The sequence below is a fragment of the Alexandromys fortis genome, unplaced genomic scaffold (assembly GCF_014885135.2).
Source record: "Alexandromys fortis isolate MF-2015 unplaced genomic scaffold, M_Fortis_MF-2015_v1.1 scaffold_72, whole genome shotgun sequence".
NCBI classification, from domain to species: Eukaryota; Metazoa; Chordata; class Mammalia; order Rodentia; family Cricetidae; genus Alexandromys; species Alexandromys fortis.
This window is the reverse complement of record NW_026067969.1, coordinates 743,897-759,931: the sequence shown is the minus strand read 5'-3', so window position 1 is coordinate 759,931 and position 16,035 is coordinate 743,897. Positions and strand designations below refer to the sequence as shown.

At 51.8% G+C, this 16,035-nt stretch overlaps 2 protein-coding genes across 2 annotated transcripts; both read left to right on the top strand.

Annotated features, from left to right (window-relative positions):
* Positions 1-1,515: 1,515 nt before the first annotated feature.
* Positions 1,516-3,745, top strand: Tmem141 (transmembrane protein 141). Its single transcript, XM_050155022.1, has 5 exons — positions 1,516-1,637; positions 1,894-1,960; positions 2,149-2,232; positions 2,440-2,547; positions 3,288-3,745. The coding sequence occupies exons 1-5, from the start codon at positions 1,584-1,586 to the stop codon at positions 3,299-3,301; spliced, it is 327 nt and encodes a 108-aa protein (XP_050010979.1). The 5' UTR covers positions 1,516-1,583; the 3' UTR covers positions 3,302-3,745.
* Positions 3,746-5,249: 1,504 nt separating this feature from the next.
* Positions 5,250-15,925, top strand: Ccdc183 (coiled-coil domain containing 183). Its single transcript, XM_050154863.1, has 14 exons — positions 5,250-7,239; positions 7,694-7,815; positions 8,231-8,308; positions 8,517-8,684; positions 9,385-9,489; positions 11,100-11,222; positions 12,797-12,922; positions 13,006-13,060; positions 13,496-13,596; positions 14,455-14,615; positions 14,831-14,999; positions 15,082-15,192; positions 15,266-15,362; positions 15,807-15,925. The coding sequence occupies exons 1-14, from the start codon at positions 7,170-7,172 to the stop codon at positions 15,923-15,925; spliced, it is 1,605 nt and encodes a 534-aa protein (XP_050010820.1). The 5' UTR covers positions 5,250-7,169.
* Positions 15,926-16,035: the final 110 nt, after the last annotated feature.

Sequence of the window (16,035 nt, the reverse complement as noted above, 5' to 3'; positions counted from 1 at the left end):
GCACACCCACACAGACATATCACCTACATACATTCACACACACAGACATATTATCTACATACATGCATGTGCATGCACACCCACACAGACATATCACCCACATACATGCACGCACACCCACACACAGAGACACATCACCTACATACATGTGCGCACACCTATACACGGACATATCACCTATATACATGCGCACACACCCACACACAGACATATCACCTACATGCATGCAACCACAAAGACCTGAGTCCAGCCCCCTTGCCCTCCCGTCTTCCTGAAACAGGCCCACAAGTTTAGCCCAGGCTGACCTCGAACTCACAATCATCCTGCCTTCATCTCCTCCACGCTAAGATGACTTGGGTACACACCACAGCCTGATCCTCAACACACTTTTCACCCAGATAAACTACCTGGCAAATCCCAACCCCACCCAGACCTGCTGTCCACAGTCTCTGAGCCCAACCCATACTGATGCACGATTAATAAAAACCCAGAGAAACTGAGGTTCAGTCTGAAGATCTGGGAAGCAAATTAACTGGCCACTGGCTCTTACTTTAACCTCAGTCCCAAATGGCCATCCTGCCTCCAGAAATTTCAGAATGAGACTGTGTCTGAGAACTGTCTCTCCCATTTTATAATCCTCTCTATTTCTGGGATTAAAGGCATGCACCGCCCGGCTTCTATGGCAAGTTACTGTGGCTACTGGAATTAAAGGTGTGCACTACCACTGCCTAGTCTGTAAGGCTGGGGGGGGGGGGACGGGTGCTGTTTTACTCTCTGATCTTCAGGCAAGCTTTATTTATTCAAATACAAATGAAATGCCACTACACCTGAGTCCTGCCAGACAATCAGCCTCTGCCACCGACAGGGCTTCCAATCTGGGGTGAGGGATCTGCGGGGACACTCCACGGTAAGTCACACAACCCGCTGCCTTCCCTGAAACGTACCTACTGCCCCTAGCTCTGTCCCTAGTCCTTGATTGGCAAGGTCATTATCAGGCAGTTCACCCACCTGTGTTCCTAGAGTTCTTTTTCGCATCCCATCCGATCGTACTGGCTCTACTTTCCAGGAGGCTCAGCTCACCAGCTCCCCTCTGGGAGCCTCCTGGATGTCCTGACCTCTCCCTGTCCAGCCAGTATCTTCTGACCTGTGGGCAACCAGCCTAGCTCTATGGGCTCCTCCGTAAGACTCCAGCCCCTGACACAGAACAGGCACCAAAAAAGGGCTCAATTGAATTTCTGCAATTCCAAGTCTCTACTCCATTGTTACTTTAACCCTCAATTGTAGTCTTAACGCAAAGCCCCGGCTCATGTAATTAAAACGACCACTGCGCTCTTGAAGGAGTGACGAAAGCCAGGGCTGCTTGCAGGGTCACAAAACCCCAAGCTCAACTCCAAGACCCGTACTAGCCCGTTTGAGACCTACAGACTCCCCGCTCCGCCCACGTGGTGAGCTCATCTAGGTTCCTCCCCTTAGACCGGGGATTCGGGGACCTGACCCTCTCTGCTACGTTCTGCGCAGGCCCGAGTCTTAGGCTCCACCCCGCCCCCAGTCTGACTGTCCTCTCCGGCGGAACCTGACCAACCATGGTGAATTTGGGCCTGTCTCGAGTGGATTACGCAGTGGCCGCCAAGCACCCGGTGAGAAGGCTGGCCTGGGGTGCTGGATCTAGTTCTCAGCAGCTGACCTGAAGCAGTCTACAGGCAGGGGGTGCTCCTTCATGGAGTGGCGGAGCGGGGACCCTCCTGCCTTGGGGATAGAGACGCTGAAGGAGTTTAGGAGAGGATGGGATATATCCGGTCCCCAGGGTCCCTCTCCAAACCAGGTCACGCCCAAAGGATGAGCAGGAGGGGAGGAAAGGGAACTGAGCCATGAACACCACTACCTCCATCCCAGGGGCTCGAGGAATATGCCGCGTGCCAGTCAAACGCCTTCATGAAGGGCGTTTTCACCTTTGTCACAGGTAGGCTGGCTCCAGGGATTTTGGGACACAAAAAGAACACACCTTAAAGGGGAAAAAAAACTGTATCCTACTGTCCCGCCCTGTCTGTCCACAAGGTGGCGCCACGTCATCTTGCCTGCACTGCAGGTGCAGTGGACACTGAGACCATCACCTTGCAGGCTGACCAATGGTTTCTTGGCCCTCGGCAGGCACTGGTGTGACTTTCGGCCTGCAGCTGTTCATTAAGCGGAAGTTTGCATACCCCGTGCAGTGGAGCTTGCTGGTGTCTGCTAGTGAGTACTCCGTAGTGGGTACCATCCTGGGCCCTGAAATGCATCCATTGCCAGGGACTCGTCAATGTTAGTGTGTTTCCGATGAAGACCCGACTGTGATCCAGCTCCACCCTGTCTGCCCAGAAGTAGCTTGTGCCAGGTCCCCTTGTAAAACATGCAGGGGCTAAGGCCCCCCAGCTCACCACCCTCCTGCTGCCCGCCCTCCAGTTGTAGGATCTGTGGCCAGCTACAAAGTGACAAAAACGGAGTCTCAGAAATGCAGAGATCTCTGGATCTTCCTGGAGACAGGTCGACTCCCCAAAGACATGAACACAGGTGAGAGGGCCCCAAAGGGGCAGCTAGACGTTTCAGGAAGATGAGCTCACGGGACTCAAGTGATAGACTGGTCCCTTCCCTCCAGCTAGTCTTGCTTCCCCCTGAGGGGCTGAAGCTAGAAGCCTCAAGAACAACAAAGACTGAGCAGGGTGTTCCCTGGAGGAGGAGCTAGGAAACTAGGGTGACCCTGAGACAGAGGGAAGGGCCTTGTAAGGTGTGGGACAGGGCACAGCAGTTAGCCCAACAACTCAGAAGAGTGTCTAGGACTGAGACCCTGAATCTGATACCAAGTTGGTGGGCCTCAGGCCTGCGTGTCCTTGTTACAGAACTCAGGTGTTTTTGTTTTTTTGTTCTTCTGAGAAAGGGTCCATCACCCAGGCTGGCCTTGAATCCCTGCTTCCACCTCCTAGGCTTGGGATTATAAGTCTGTTTAACCACATCTGACAGGAGCTCTGTTTTTCTCATGATAGAACAGGATCAGGACCCCTCAAAAACCAGACATAGGCCAGGCGGTGGTGGTGCATACCTTTAATCCCAGCCTTTGGGAAGCAGAGGCAGGTGAATCTCTGTGAGTTCGAGGCCAGCCTGGTCTACAAAGCAAGTTCTAGGACAGCTAGGACTGTTACACAGAGAAACCCTGTCTCAAAAAATAAAAAAAATAAATAAATAAATAAATAAATAAAAAAAAAACAGAAAAACCCACAGATGTGAATCCAGCTGTCTCCTTTTGCCTCCTACAGATCATCACAACTAGACGAGCTCTGGCTGCTTAGGGTGTGGAGGATCTGAAGAGGGGAATCCTGGAACACAGACTGCGAACTAACTCCAGGCTGGTCCTTCCTACCTCGCCAAACACATGCACACACGCTCTTGAGTATCACCTGTCCCCCACAAGTGTGTTTAGGCAGGCCTGCCTGACAACCAATTCTAGGACTCGCCCAGGAGTTCAGCTCAGAAAAGGGCTTGGAAGACAAGTGGTGGGGGTGGGGTGGGGGGGTATCCTCCAGAGCAGCAAGAAGTCAGGGTCTCAGAGAGGGTTGTATCCTGTTGCTCACAGCTGTGGGGGCAGCAGCCTGCACGTGGCGAGAGAGACTTCTCTATTTTCTCTGGTGCTTTGGGTTCCCTCTTCTGACCTCTATGCCCCGAGTCGAAGGAGAATTGCGGAAGGTTCTAACTAATAAACGGCTTGTCCTTTTCCTACCTGAGCTCTGAAGCAATTAAACCAGTTGGTGAGGTTGTTCCGTGGGTAGAGTGCCTGCTGCTAAGCCTGCTGACTGAGTTTAATCCCCAAGAACCACGTGGTGGGAAGAGTAACAACTAATCTCTATTGTGGTGTGTGGGTTCCCCTTACACATGCACAGGCACACACAAAAGAAATACCGGTGTAGGGGCTGGAGAGATGACTCAGTGGTTAAGAGCACTGACTGCTCTTTCCAGAGGTCCTGAGTTCAATTCTCAGCAACCACATGGTGGCTCACAGCCATCTATAATGAGACCTGGCGCCCCCTTCTGACTTGCAGGCACACATGGAAGGAATGCTGTACACATAATCAATCAATAAATTTTTTTTTTTTTAAAAAGAGAAAGAAAGGGCTGGAGAGATGGCTCAGAGGTTAAGAGCATTGCCTGCTCTTCCAAAGGTCCTGAGTTCAATTCCCAGCAACCACATGGTGGCTCACAACCATCTGTAATGGGGTCTGGTGCCCTCTTCTGGCCTGCAGGCATACACACAGAAAGAATATTGTATACATAATAANAGGCAGACGCAGGCAGATCTCTGAGTTTGAGGCCAGCCTGATCTACAGAGCAAGTTCTAGGACAGCCAGGGCTACACAGAGAAACCCTATCTCAAGAAAAAACAAACAGGCAGATCTCTGTGAGTTCGAGGCCAGCCTGGTTTACAGAGCGAGTTCCAGGACAGCTAAAGCTACAGAGAAACTCTGTCTCCAGAAAATAAAAACGAACAGAATGTAAGGGGTGAGATGTGATCATGCCCTTTTGTGGCTGTACGGCTTATCTTGGAGGATATGCAGAAGTTCCAAATGTAGAGCCCCAGAACTGGATGTTCCTTCCAGCCATCTGGGCCATGTATTTACACCAATGCCTATCCTCTGGAAGTCTACCAGAGGAGCAGAACAGAGGTAGAAGCAGTCAGAGGCCAGGTAGGGGCATGAGTTGTGCCCACCTGCTTGGCATCAGTGAAGCCCCTTCTCCAAGAAGGAACAAGCATCAAAGCTCCAAAGGAAATGTCTTGGGGAGGAAGGAGACCACCCACACCAACGAGCCCTGTTTAAAAAACAACAACAACAAACAAACAGAGATTGTCCCAACCTTGGTATCCCAGGAGCACAAAGACTTGGCCTTGGCCAGCTCCTGCACCTCTACTGAGCTTGTCAATTGGACGTCTGTGGGAACAAATCAGTGGGCAGAATTGCAGCAGGTCTCTCATAGTCCAAGCTTGAGCCAAGTTAGTTTTCTTATAGAAACCGAGGTAGATGGTCTATCAGTGCCTGTGCTGTTGCCAACAACATACCACAGACTTGGGCAGATTGTAATTTTTTTAAAAAAATGTTTTGTTTTGTTTTTCCAGACAGGGTTTCTCTGTGTAACGGGTCCTAGCTGTCCTGGAACTTGTTTTGTAGACCAGGCTGGCCTTGAACTCACAGAGATCTGCCAGCCTCTACCTGCCCAAGAAAAAAAAAAAAAAAAACACTTGTTTTAACCCTCGGTTCTGGAGGCCAAAGGTCCAGCAGCCACCTGGTGGTGGCTGTCATTCTGGCAGAGTCCAGAAACATCACAGGTCATCACACGGTCAGAAACAGCATACGATACGTGTTGCTTCCTCTTCCTATAAAGCCATCGAGTTTTGACCATGGTGGCTCTACCCTGGTAACTTAAATTCTAATAATCTCTCAGAAGCCCTACCTGAAGGACACAGTCCTGTTTCCTACCCTCTTAAAACCTCACACTGGGGTGGGGTATAAACTCCAGCATGAGCTTTCACTTTGGAGGACACGCCATCTTCAATCCCCGGCAGTGTTTTAAGAGCTCTTCTGGGGGTCAGGGACCCAGGCGTCCTTCAGTCTCTTTCCTGTTCCAATCTAGCTCATCATGCCGGGTGGCTCCACCAGCTCCAGACACTGCGTCATCATCCCATTTAACAGAAGGAAAAGGGGGGGGAGGACTTCTTCTGCCGTGTCTGTATACACAGCACTGGCCAGAACTAAGTCACACGGTTCATCAACTGGAAGGAAACCCTTCAGGAAGGCAGCCTTACTCTGGATAGCCATTTATTTGCTCCACTAAAATTCAGGAGTTCTTTATCTGAGGGAAAAGAAAGAGCCAATCTAAGGGGCTATAATTTGACTCTGCCTAGCTGGACACCAAGCTGGGCCACCAAAAGCTAGGGAGTTAAGGTGAGCGGCCGTGGCCATGTCAGGTCCTTCCAGCCCTCTTGAGAATGAGGCATAGACTAGAAGGGAAGCAAGGGGTGACCGCAGTTCAGACTGGACAGAAAAGTGGCTGAAAGGCAAAGGATCCATGTGAGAGGACATGGGGAGAGAACATGAATTTGTCCTGTGTTAGACACATGTGCTGACTCCGTAACCCCCAAAATCCATCCACTAAAGTCCTAACCCACAGGACTTCAGAAGGCAGCCATTGGAGATGAGCCCTTTAATACAGTGATTAGTGCTGACTGATGCCATGGGGACCAATCCAGTCTTCCTGGCATCCTTCTAAGAGGAGATTAGGACACAGACTGGTACAGAGGGACAACCGCATGAGATCACAGGCGCAGAAAGCATCTACAGCCGAGGGAGACACAGCAGAAAGAAGCAGCCATGCAACACCCAGACCCGGCCTTCTATTCCCAGATTGAAGAACAGCCGCCTGCAGAAGAGTAAGCTCCCCACTGGTACTGAGTTATGCAGCCCCATGCAGACCAGGTTGTAGAAAGTGTCTGTCTCTCAGCCCCCAGCCCCGGTGTGCTGGGCTGCCGCCAACTGTTAGCACACTGCTCTAAGGGAAGGGGTATGGTGTAGACGTGTGGTCTTGTCCCTGCCAATAATTGGGGACCCAAGATCCAGGGGGCTGAGGGAGGCAGGAGTCAAGCAGAGTGGCACCAGACAGGGCCAGCACAGGTCTGGAAAAGTTGGAAGACATGGAACAGTGCTGGGCAGAAGCTGGGGTGGGGCGCTAGGTCACCCAGTGCCCGGGCTTTGAACTAGGAGTATGGGTTGGAGAGGGAGGTCTCCCCAAGCACTGACATTGAGGTTAGATGTATGAGGCACAGTCAAACGCTCTGTGGCCCCGAGAGTAGGGGAGAGAACAAGAAGGTGGGGTGCTAGGTACACAGATTGCTCACCACCAAGAGGTCTCTGGTGTCCAATGGAACCCCTGAAGCAGCAGCCTCAGGACTCATTTCCCTCAGAGCAAGCACCCAGAGGTGACCTTGAGAATGAAATTCTGAAAGGATGGAATTCCAGGGTTCTCTGGGCATTGAGAACCTTAGTCCCATCACAATGACCTGAAATTCCGAGGACAATCTCAACTTAGGCTCAGTTGTGAGCAGGAAGGCTGAGAGGCACACAGGACTCTTGGAGGACCTTTAGGGCCCCACCATGAAGATTCACAATGAAGCAGCTGTAGAAGCACAGATACAGGAGCTAAGGACCATCACTCGGCTCCAGGGTGAGCCACACTGGGAACTGCCACTCTGGCCTGCTAGTAGGCAGCTTGTCATCCTACAACCCACCCAGGCTCCCTTGGGCAAAAGTTCCAGAAGGGCCTGCCATGTGAGGGGGTGGGGGAGCTTTTGTCAGATTTGTGCATTTACTACAATCTTGTTCCAAAGTTGGAGGGACTGAGGAGAGATCGACCTGATTCTAGGCGCAGGAGCTGTGAAAGAGACAAGGGTTCCCCATCCATGGTCTCAGCCTCACCCTCTTTACTGCCCAGCATCCATCCCTGGAGAGCCTTGTAGATTACCATTTGAGCAGGGAAGCCCGTGTCTTCCAGGGAAGGGGAAAGAAATGGTCGTGGAGGCAATGCCGCATTCCATTAGCCTCTCTGGATGCTTTGCTGGAATTCTCAGCCAGTCCTTTAGCCTACCGTCTGGTAATCTTGTTCCCTCCATCACCTACAGAACAATGTCGGGCGCTCCAGATCCAGGGCGTGAAGGAGAAGACGGCACAGAACAAGGCTACACTAGGCCTCCTGCGCAGCAACCTCCGTCGAGGGGCCCAGGAGTGGGCTTTGGCTAAGAAGGTGCAAAAGCCCCACCCCCTTCGCAGTCTGGGGATAAGAAATGGCGGTTCACTTAACACGTGCATACACCCTACCCCTTTCTCTGTCCCAGAAGGGCTGTAGGGATGGGTACTTTTGTGACTGGTGTCCAGGGCAGGTTCCCCAATACCCACCCAGAGTGCTTAGTACCTGCAGGTTCTCCATAGTACCACGGGACTCCTTGGGCTCTCTGACCTCCTTTCCGGACCTCATCACACTGGAGCAGGGATGGCCCTAGAGGGGTCCTGTGCGCTCTGCTCAGGGGTCCCAGGACCAACGGTCTCCTTGCTGGATTAGCGGCGAGTAAGAGGCGCAGGGGGGGATATGTCTGAGTACATCAGTGCCCAGGGGCATGCAAAAGGGCCAGGCTCCTGGCTCAGCCACCACCGCTCCACAGTATGATCAGCGGACCATCTCCAAAGCCTGCGGGAAGGACGTGTCTATGAGGCTGGCACACCGCCGTTGTTCTATGGAGGTAACGAGGCAGAAATGACCCCTTGCCCCTTTCCGTCCCAGTCCCCGAGGCCCGCCTACAATAAATGTAACGAGGCCGGCGGGAAGGCGTAGTGAGTTCCCACCTCCTGCTCCCCGTGGGGCAGCCGCGGGTCCCTGACTTGCAGCCTTCCTGGGGTCCCCGCGGCGCTCCCTCTCGCACCCACGCGCGGGCGCCCTCCCTGACCCAGGTGGCTCGGGAGAAGCTGCGCAAGTACGTCTTCGACCGTGTGAATGCACACAACGTACTGATCCATCTGGCTCGTCTACGGGGACAGAAGCTGGAGAGCTTGCAGCTGGAGCTGGCCAGTCTTCGGAACCAGCCTGATGCCACGAAAGACGAGCTAAAGCTGCTGCAGGTGCCAGGGGACCCGGCGGGAGCAGCGGAGAGCATCCAACTTTGCGCTGGAGTTTTCCAGGAGAGGCGGGACTCAGCAAGCGGGATTCCGAAAGGGTGGTTCTATGCCAGAGGATGTGGAGAAGTCTGTATAGGGAAGAAGTCCCGCCTTCAGGCAGGGCCTCTGTATCAGGGCTGGATCGTTAATTAGGCAGGGTTCTGCGGGAAGGGCGTCTCCTTTGGTGAGGGTCTTTGTAAGAGAAAAAAAAAAAAAAAAAAAAACTTTAACAGGTGAGATTGGTCTCCAAAAGAAGGGTGGGACTACATCAGAAGGGTGGGATCTGCGGATGGGCAGGACCTTTTGGTTAGTTTGTGCCCTTACATGGCTGTGTACAAACAGGAAATTTTACTAACAAGGAGCAGGAAACCATGTCTTGAGGTATTGTTTTATCATACAGCTGTAAACAGGAAGTGGGAATCAAAGCCATTTTATACATGGTGACTGGGTGGATAAGATGTACACAAACTTCACCTGCAGGACCTGGTGCCAGGGGCAGAACTAAGGGAACCTGACACCCTGGTGTGAAAGCCCAGCCCTCCCCATCCCCCAGCCGGTGTCCTCCTCATCAGGGTTCTGCCCCTTCACACCTGATCTGAGGTTCTGGGGAGGTGGGTCTTGTTACCAAGCCTTTTCAGTGATCCAACTCCACCACTGCCATCAGATTATCCGCCAGCTGGAGAACAACATTGAAAAGACCACACTCAAGATCACCACCAGCCGGAACATCCACATGCTGTACTCAGACCTGCTGGACTACCTTAAGAGGGTGAGCCCCGCCCCCAAAGTGCCCCGCCTCCAATCTCTTCCTCGCAGCCTGCAAAGTGGCTCAAAAATGTGTGTGGGAACATTCCTTAGAGAACTTCATTTTTGTTGTTCCACGCAAACATATTATGGGGTACGCCTATTATTTGGGCTTTAAGCCTGGGCATGGTACCACAGGTCTGTGATCTCAGAACTCAAGAGGCTAAAACGGGAAGATTACATATTCCGGGACGGTCTGGGCTACATGGCGAGACCCTGTCTCAAAAACAGATGCAAATCATCACACACACACACACACACACACACACACACACACACACACCACATCACAAAAACCACAGAATTCTTTCACATACTAACTAGTTTAGTTTGGGTCTTTGAGGGTCAGAGATGAGTGATACTCCCTTCCCAAGGAGTCCCTTAACATGGTTCAGGACAGATTGCTTTTCCACATCCAAAAATATGCTGGACACACATCTCCCTGCCCTCTGTGGATCTGGCTACCTGCTTTCTGTATTGGAAGCCAGGAGGAAGCAGACTCTGGCCCCTGTATATCCCAGGGAACCATGACCGTGAATCTCACTGAGCACACTCCACAGTGGCTCCCATAGAGCATAGCATCTGCAGTGGAAGTGGGGGAGAAGGGGCTTCAGGGCAGCAGGCTATGGAAAGCAGCACGGTGGACTGGCCTGGAAAGGTGAACAGGAGGAATCCCTAATGCTTTTGCCCTTAGAAAGGGAGGTGAATGAGTGGCGTGGCTCGCTGGAGAAAGGGTTGGAATGTGGGCAAATGCAGAAGCTTTTCCCTGCTGGGGTCATGTTCCTGAGCCATCTCGGCGTCATGCTCTGGTCTGTCCCTCTTACCTGACCCTAGTGCTGGAGGCTCAACTGGAGGCCCTGCCCACCTTTCCTTCCTGTGTCCAGCCTTCCCCACACTCCTTCACCTGGGTAGTCTTTGTAGGACTTTTGCTCCAGAACAAACACACCTGAAACAAATCCCAATATCCACATTTTCTTTAAAATCAGCAAAGATTCGGCATGTACCGGTTTTAACAGCAAAATATCAAAAGCTAAGCTTCCTTGGCCATCGATGCACCTAGCCTTGTGCTAAATATGCTATCTTCTCCATCCACCCTGACAGAAACCTTCCAAAAAAGTCAGGATCACCCTAGAAAGGCTAGATGTGATCCCAAGATCACATCGCTAGCTGGTCAGAAGTGAACTTCACTTTGAGCTCTATCTGTCTCCAAGCCCATCTTTCAAGTCCCTCTGTTCCACTCCAGATCAAAGATGCCCGCAAGCAAACCCTCCTGGGTTTCAGAGTACCTTTGCTGGGGTCCAGCACTGAGTCATCACATCCTCTTGTCCTGGGTAGTGAGCGTCCATAGGCCACCAATGACTATCCACACTAGAACACTTCTTTCTCCTGGTTGCTCTGTGCCTTGCACAGAGGCTAGGCCACAGACAGAATCCCTATCCTGTCTCCAGGGCTCACATAGTCTGGGAATGAAGGATGGAAGGGAATCGGAAGGCTCAGGAAAGCCAGCAATAGGGTATGATGGCACCAGAGGAATCCATGGCTTCATGACCATGCTGCCTTTGCCCATCCTGATAGGTGCTGGCGGGCTACCCCACGGAGCTAGACAAGCTTCAGAACCTGGTAACCGACTACTGCTCGGAGCTGTCAGATATGACCGTCATGTCCCAAGATGCCATGATGATTACTGATGAGGTCAAGGTGAGTCCAAGGATTGGGGAACCATCAGTAGCTGGCTCACCTGATCCTGTCTTGTTCGGGACCTATCTGGACATCCTGTGCCTACACTACCCATCCTCACTGGAGAAATCCATTGTTAGCCCTACCAACTGATCTGCTCACCCATGGGACAGAGAAAGCCAATTTGGGCACAGTGGCCATAATAGAGGTGGCCAGGAAAGTGAGCATCTATTCACCTTGTCACTACCAAGATCCCTGTCTCAGGGCTGGAGAGACGACTTAGCGGCTAAGAGCACTGGCTACTCTTCCAGAGAGGTCCTGAGTTCAATTCTCAGCAACCACATGGTGGCTCACAACCATCTGTAATGATATCTGGTGCCCTCTTCTGGCCTGCAGGCAGACATGCAGACAGAACACTGTATACATAATAAATAAATAAATCTTTTCTTTAAAAAAAAAAAAATCACTGTCTCTAGGGAGACAGGACTAGGGAAGCCAGCAACTCCCATCCTCCTGAAGTGGGCAATTCGTCTAGTAGTCCACCACATCACATCTAGGTCAGTATGGCCGACAGAGGCAAAGGATTTCAGAAGTATCCAGGGTGGCTTTCCAAGGAAGTATGCTTGAATGGGCTCTGAAGGACCAGCAAAGTCCAGGGGTAATCAGAGCTCAAAAGGAGAAAGGACAGAAAAGCCAAGGCTGTTGCCACATATTAGTGCACAGAAATTTACGTGACTTCCCTGCAGGAATCACTGGAGGCTATAGGGTCTCACAGCCTCAGAGAAGATAAAGGACACATGATCAGACTGTGCTTTATGCTGGGTGTGGTACCACAGGCCTTTGATCCCAACACTTGGGAGGCAAAGTCGGGTTGATCCATGAGTTCGAAGCCAGCCTGGTCTACAGAGTGAGTTCCAGGACAGCCAGGGGCTACACAGGGAAACCCTGTCTTGGGAAACAAACAAACAAACAGAAAGATATCACAGATTGTGTTTATTTATAATGGCACACATTAACTGCAGGTGCCAGAAGGTGCGGGAGCAGAACTACTGGCTGTGTGGCCAGGCCAGCAGTAGAGTGGAGGTGGCCAGAAGCAGACTAAGGGGTGACCACAGTGAGCTTTGGTGATAGGAGCGGTGTGAGAGCAGGAGGGACGGAGGGAGGGAGGGGGGATGGCAGTTTTCAGCCTCAAAAGCAGAATGGAGGGGGGCTGGAGAGATGGCTCAGCAGTTAAGAGCATTGCCTGCTCTTCCAAAGGTCCTGAGTTCAATTCCCAGCAACCACATGGTGGTTCACAACCATCTGTAATGAGATCTGGTGCCCTCTTCTGGCCTGCAGACATACACACAGACAGAATATTGTATACATAATAAANGCGCCTGGGCTAGAGAGGAAAGTCAGTAGGCATGTGTTCACCACGAGTATCTGCACTACAGAGGCAAAGGGGCACCCAAGAGGACATTGAGAGCCAGAAAGAAGAAAAGAATGGCCAGTCTTCTATAGTCCAATAATATGAAGACTAAAATCTGGCCACTGGCTTTAGAACCCTGGGGGGACCCTTGGTGTGACAGTATCCCCACTGACTATGTCCCCAGAGGAACATGAGGCAAGGGGAGGCGACCTTCATCGAGGAGCGAAGGGCACGGGAAAACCGGCTGAACCAGCAAAAGAAGCTTATTGACAAGATCCACACCAAGGAGACCAGCGAGAAGTACCGCCGTGTACATCTTGAGCCACGCCCCGTGGGGGAAGAGCCGGGAGGACCCTTCATTTCTCGTTCTCACCTGCTTCTTTCTCCCATCAGGGCCGAAGGGACTTGGATTTCCCCTCCAATCTGATGAGTATGGATACCATGAAGGGTGAGCTTCAGCTCCTTGCCTTGTCCATCCAAGGTCACCAGTAGCCAGCAATGACTGGGACTGCCCAGCCATGTCATCATGAGACCAGTGGTCACTAGGGTGAGGAAGACAAACAGCCCCTGCCTCTCCCTGACTGTCCCTGAAGAATCTATGGCACAAGGTGGCTGCAGAGATGCTATCTCTAGCAACTAGAGCTCAGGTGCCCAGTGACATCAGAACCGCTTCCCAGAGCCACATGATGCCATGTTGCTCCTGGTCCTTGTCCTTGAGTTTCCCAAGGTACTCTGAAGGGTCAGGCTGAATAGGGCAGGTACAGGTACAGGTCACACGAGGGCACCTAACATCCTGGGTGTCTTCTCCGAAGCCAGAGTGTCTAAAGCCACCAGGTAGCCATTCCTGCATGCTGACTAGGCCCTCCCTTTCTGCTCTGCCCAGTGAGGAGAAAAGAAACTTCCATAGCAGATATGGAATACCAGACAGAAGTGACCACTTTGGTAGAGAGGGTCAAGTCTGCTGTACAGTGCTCTCACCTCTGGGTAAGTCTCCCTGACACCTGAAGGGTGACTAAGCTAGGCCAGAAAGTTTACAAAGCTTAATCTCCTCTTGCAGGCCCCCAAACGCAATGCTCCCAAGCCTGGAACAAGTCTGGGCTTTTCTGAGGCATACGGATGGCATGTCCTCACCATATTCTAGGCACAGGACAGAAATGGAAAAGAAATGAACGAAATGTATGTCCCGGCAGTGCTGAAGCCTGCACAGGCAGCCCGTATATGGCACTTCTGTTGAACTTGTCCATATTAGGGTTCACGGTCTAAGTTGATGAAGACGACTGACCAGTCTCTTCCTCAAAAGGGCACCAGATCTTATTACAGGCAGTTAGGAGTCACCATGTGGTTGCTGGGAATTGAACTCAGGGTCTTTGGAAGAGCAGGCAGTGCTCTTAATCTCTGAGTCATCTCTCCAGCCCCATGCATGGGACAGAGTCTGCTAGAATTTGAAAGTTCAAATGCTAAGGACATGAGCCCCTTCCCAACTTGACAGCCACAGCGAACTGGCCTCCTTTTGTCATAGAGCTACCTGAGTTACCATTGTCAGGCCTTGAGGTCCCATCCACAGCATCTTGACTGAAGGCGATACATGGTCTCTTCATGATAGATGGAGTTACTTACCCTCTGCCTGTCATGAGAGCTATGTATGTGTAAGGACATGTACAGGTTACCCTTCTACCCAGCCCCTCATAAACTGTAGCACTCAAAAGTATTCAGTGTCATAACTGAGCCCCAAGTACCACAAAGCTGCACTCTCCATCAGGAGGGGCCCAGGAGAAACCAGGGCTATGAGGCCCTACTGCCTTTCAGACCCACACCCGTTTCTCCCTGCCCTGGACTGCTTAGGACATAGCGGGCCGCTTCCTGGCTCAGAAGAACACAGAGGAGAACCTTGAGCTGCAGATGGAGGATTGTGAGGAGCGGCGGATGCAGTTGGAAGCCCTGATGAAGAAGCTGGAACTGGAAGAGGCACTGCTCAAATTCCACCAGACACCCAGCTCTGTTGGGTACGTTCCGGGGCTGCTGGATGGCCCCACAGGTACAAGTTAGTAGCTGCACATTCCTATAGCCAGTAAACCTGGGCATCCACAGAAAAGCTAAGGACCCACCTGCTTGAATCTGAATTTACAAACCCCTGAAGTTGACACACCTGGCTCAGGACTCCTGTGGACCCTGAGTACTATCTGTCCCGCCCTTACTGCTAAGCCTACCTCTTCCCCAGCTTTGATTCAATTGAAAAAAAGATGGAGAACATGCTAGAAGAGGAAGAAGCAAGGCTGCAGCTGGCCCACAGCAACATGACCAAGAGCCAGCAGCTGCTGCTGGCCATCCAGACAGGTATTGATAACCTCTACATCCGGCTCATCGGCATCACCTTGCCAGCCACCCAGGTACCAGCCCTCGCGGGGAGCTACTTGCATAAGGTCCTCATGTGGGGACACTAGAAAAACAAGCTGCCCCTCTGGCCTACAGAAAGAAGTAGCAATGTCGGACACCCTTGATGTGTATGGCAAGCTGGAGTACTGCGAGGGGAAGCTCATATATCTAGCTGAACGTGTGCAAATGCTGACCATAGATGAGGAGGTAGCCCCGGGCCATGGAAGGGTACCCACAAAACTCATGTCCTATCCAAGCTGATAAGGGTGCTGCCCTGCAGGTCGACACAAAGGTGAGGGATGCCCTGGAATCATCCACTCTAAATGAGAAACATAATACCAGGATTACCTTTGAGGACCAAGAGGAGGACATGATAGGTGAGGCCCTGGATGGGGGAAGAGGAACTAGACAGGGCCTGAACTCAAGGCAAGAGATGGCACACCTCAGTCTGACTGGAACATACTGGCAGACTGGGTGCTAAAGAGAAAGGTGTTAATTGAGGTGACAGAGGTTAACCTTTACGAGGATTTTTTTTTTTTTTTTGAGACAAAGGGGCATATCATGGAATGGGTCATAAAGACTATTAGTGGGATTCCTGTCGCAAAGACAGGGTAGGGTGATCCTGGCAAATCCTGGTTTCTTGGCACCTGGCCTTGGGTGACTTAGGGCAGGGGTCAGATCACAGAGTCTTCAGGCACTGGTCCATCTCTGAGAGAAGCTGCAGACACAGAAGGCCCATGGCAGCAAAAGCAAACGGGTAAAGAGAGGTCAGGGGGGTCTCTGGAAAGAGGGGGCCAGTCACTCCTTTTTTGCCTGTGCAGAAACCTTCCAGTTTGCCGACGTGGATCATAGCTACGTCCCTTCGCGGGCCGAGATAAAGAAACAGGGCCAGCGATTGATCGAGGGGAAGCTCAAGATGTCCAAAAAGAAGAAAAAGTAGCCCTGTCCGGGCTTTAGTATACAAATAAAAATTTTTCCATAACTACTCTAGGGAAATTAGAAACTGCCCCGGACTTTCAGGGCGGGGAGGCGGGGCTTGGACAGGGAGAA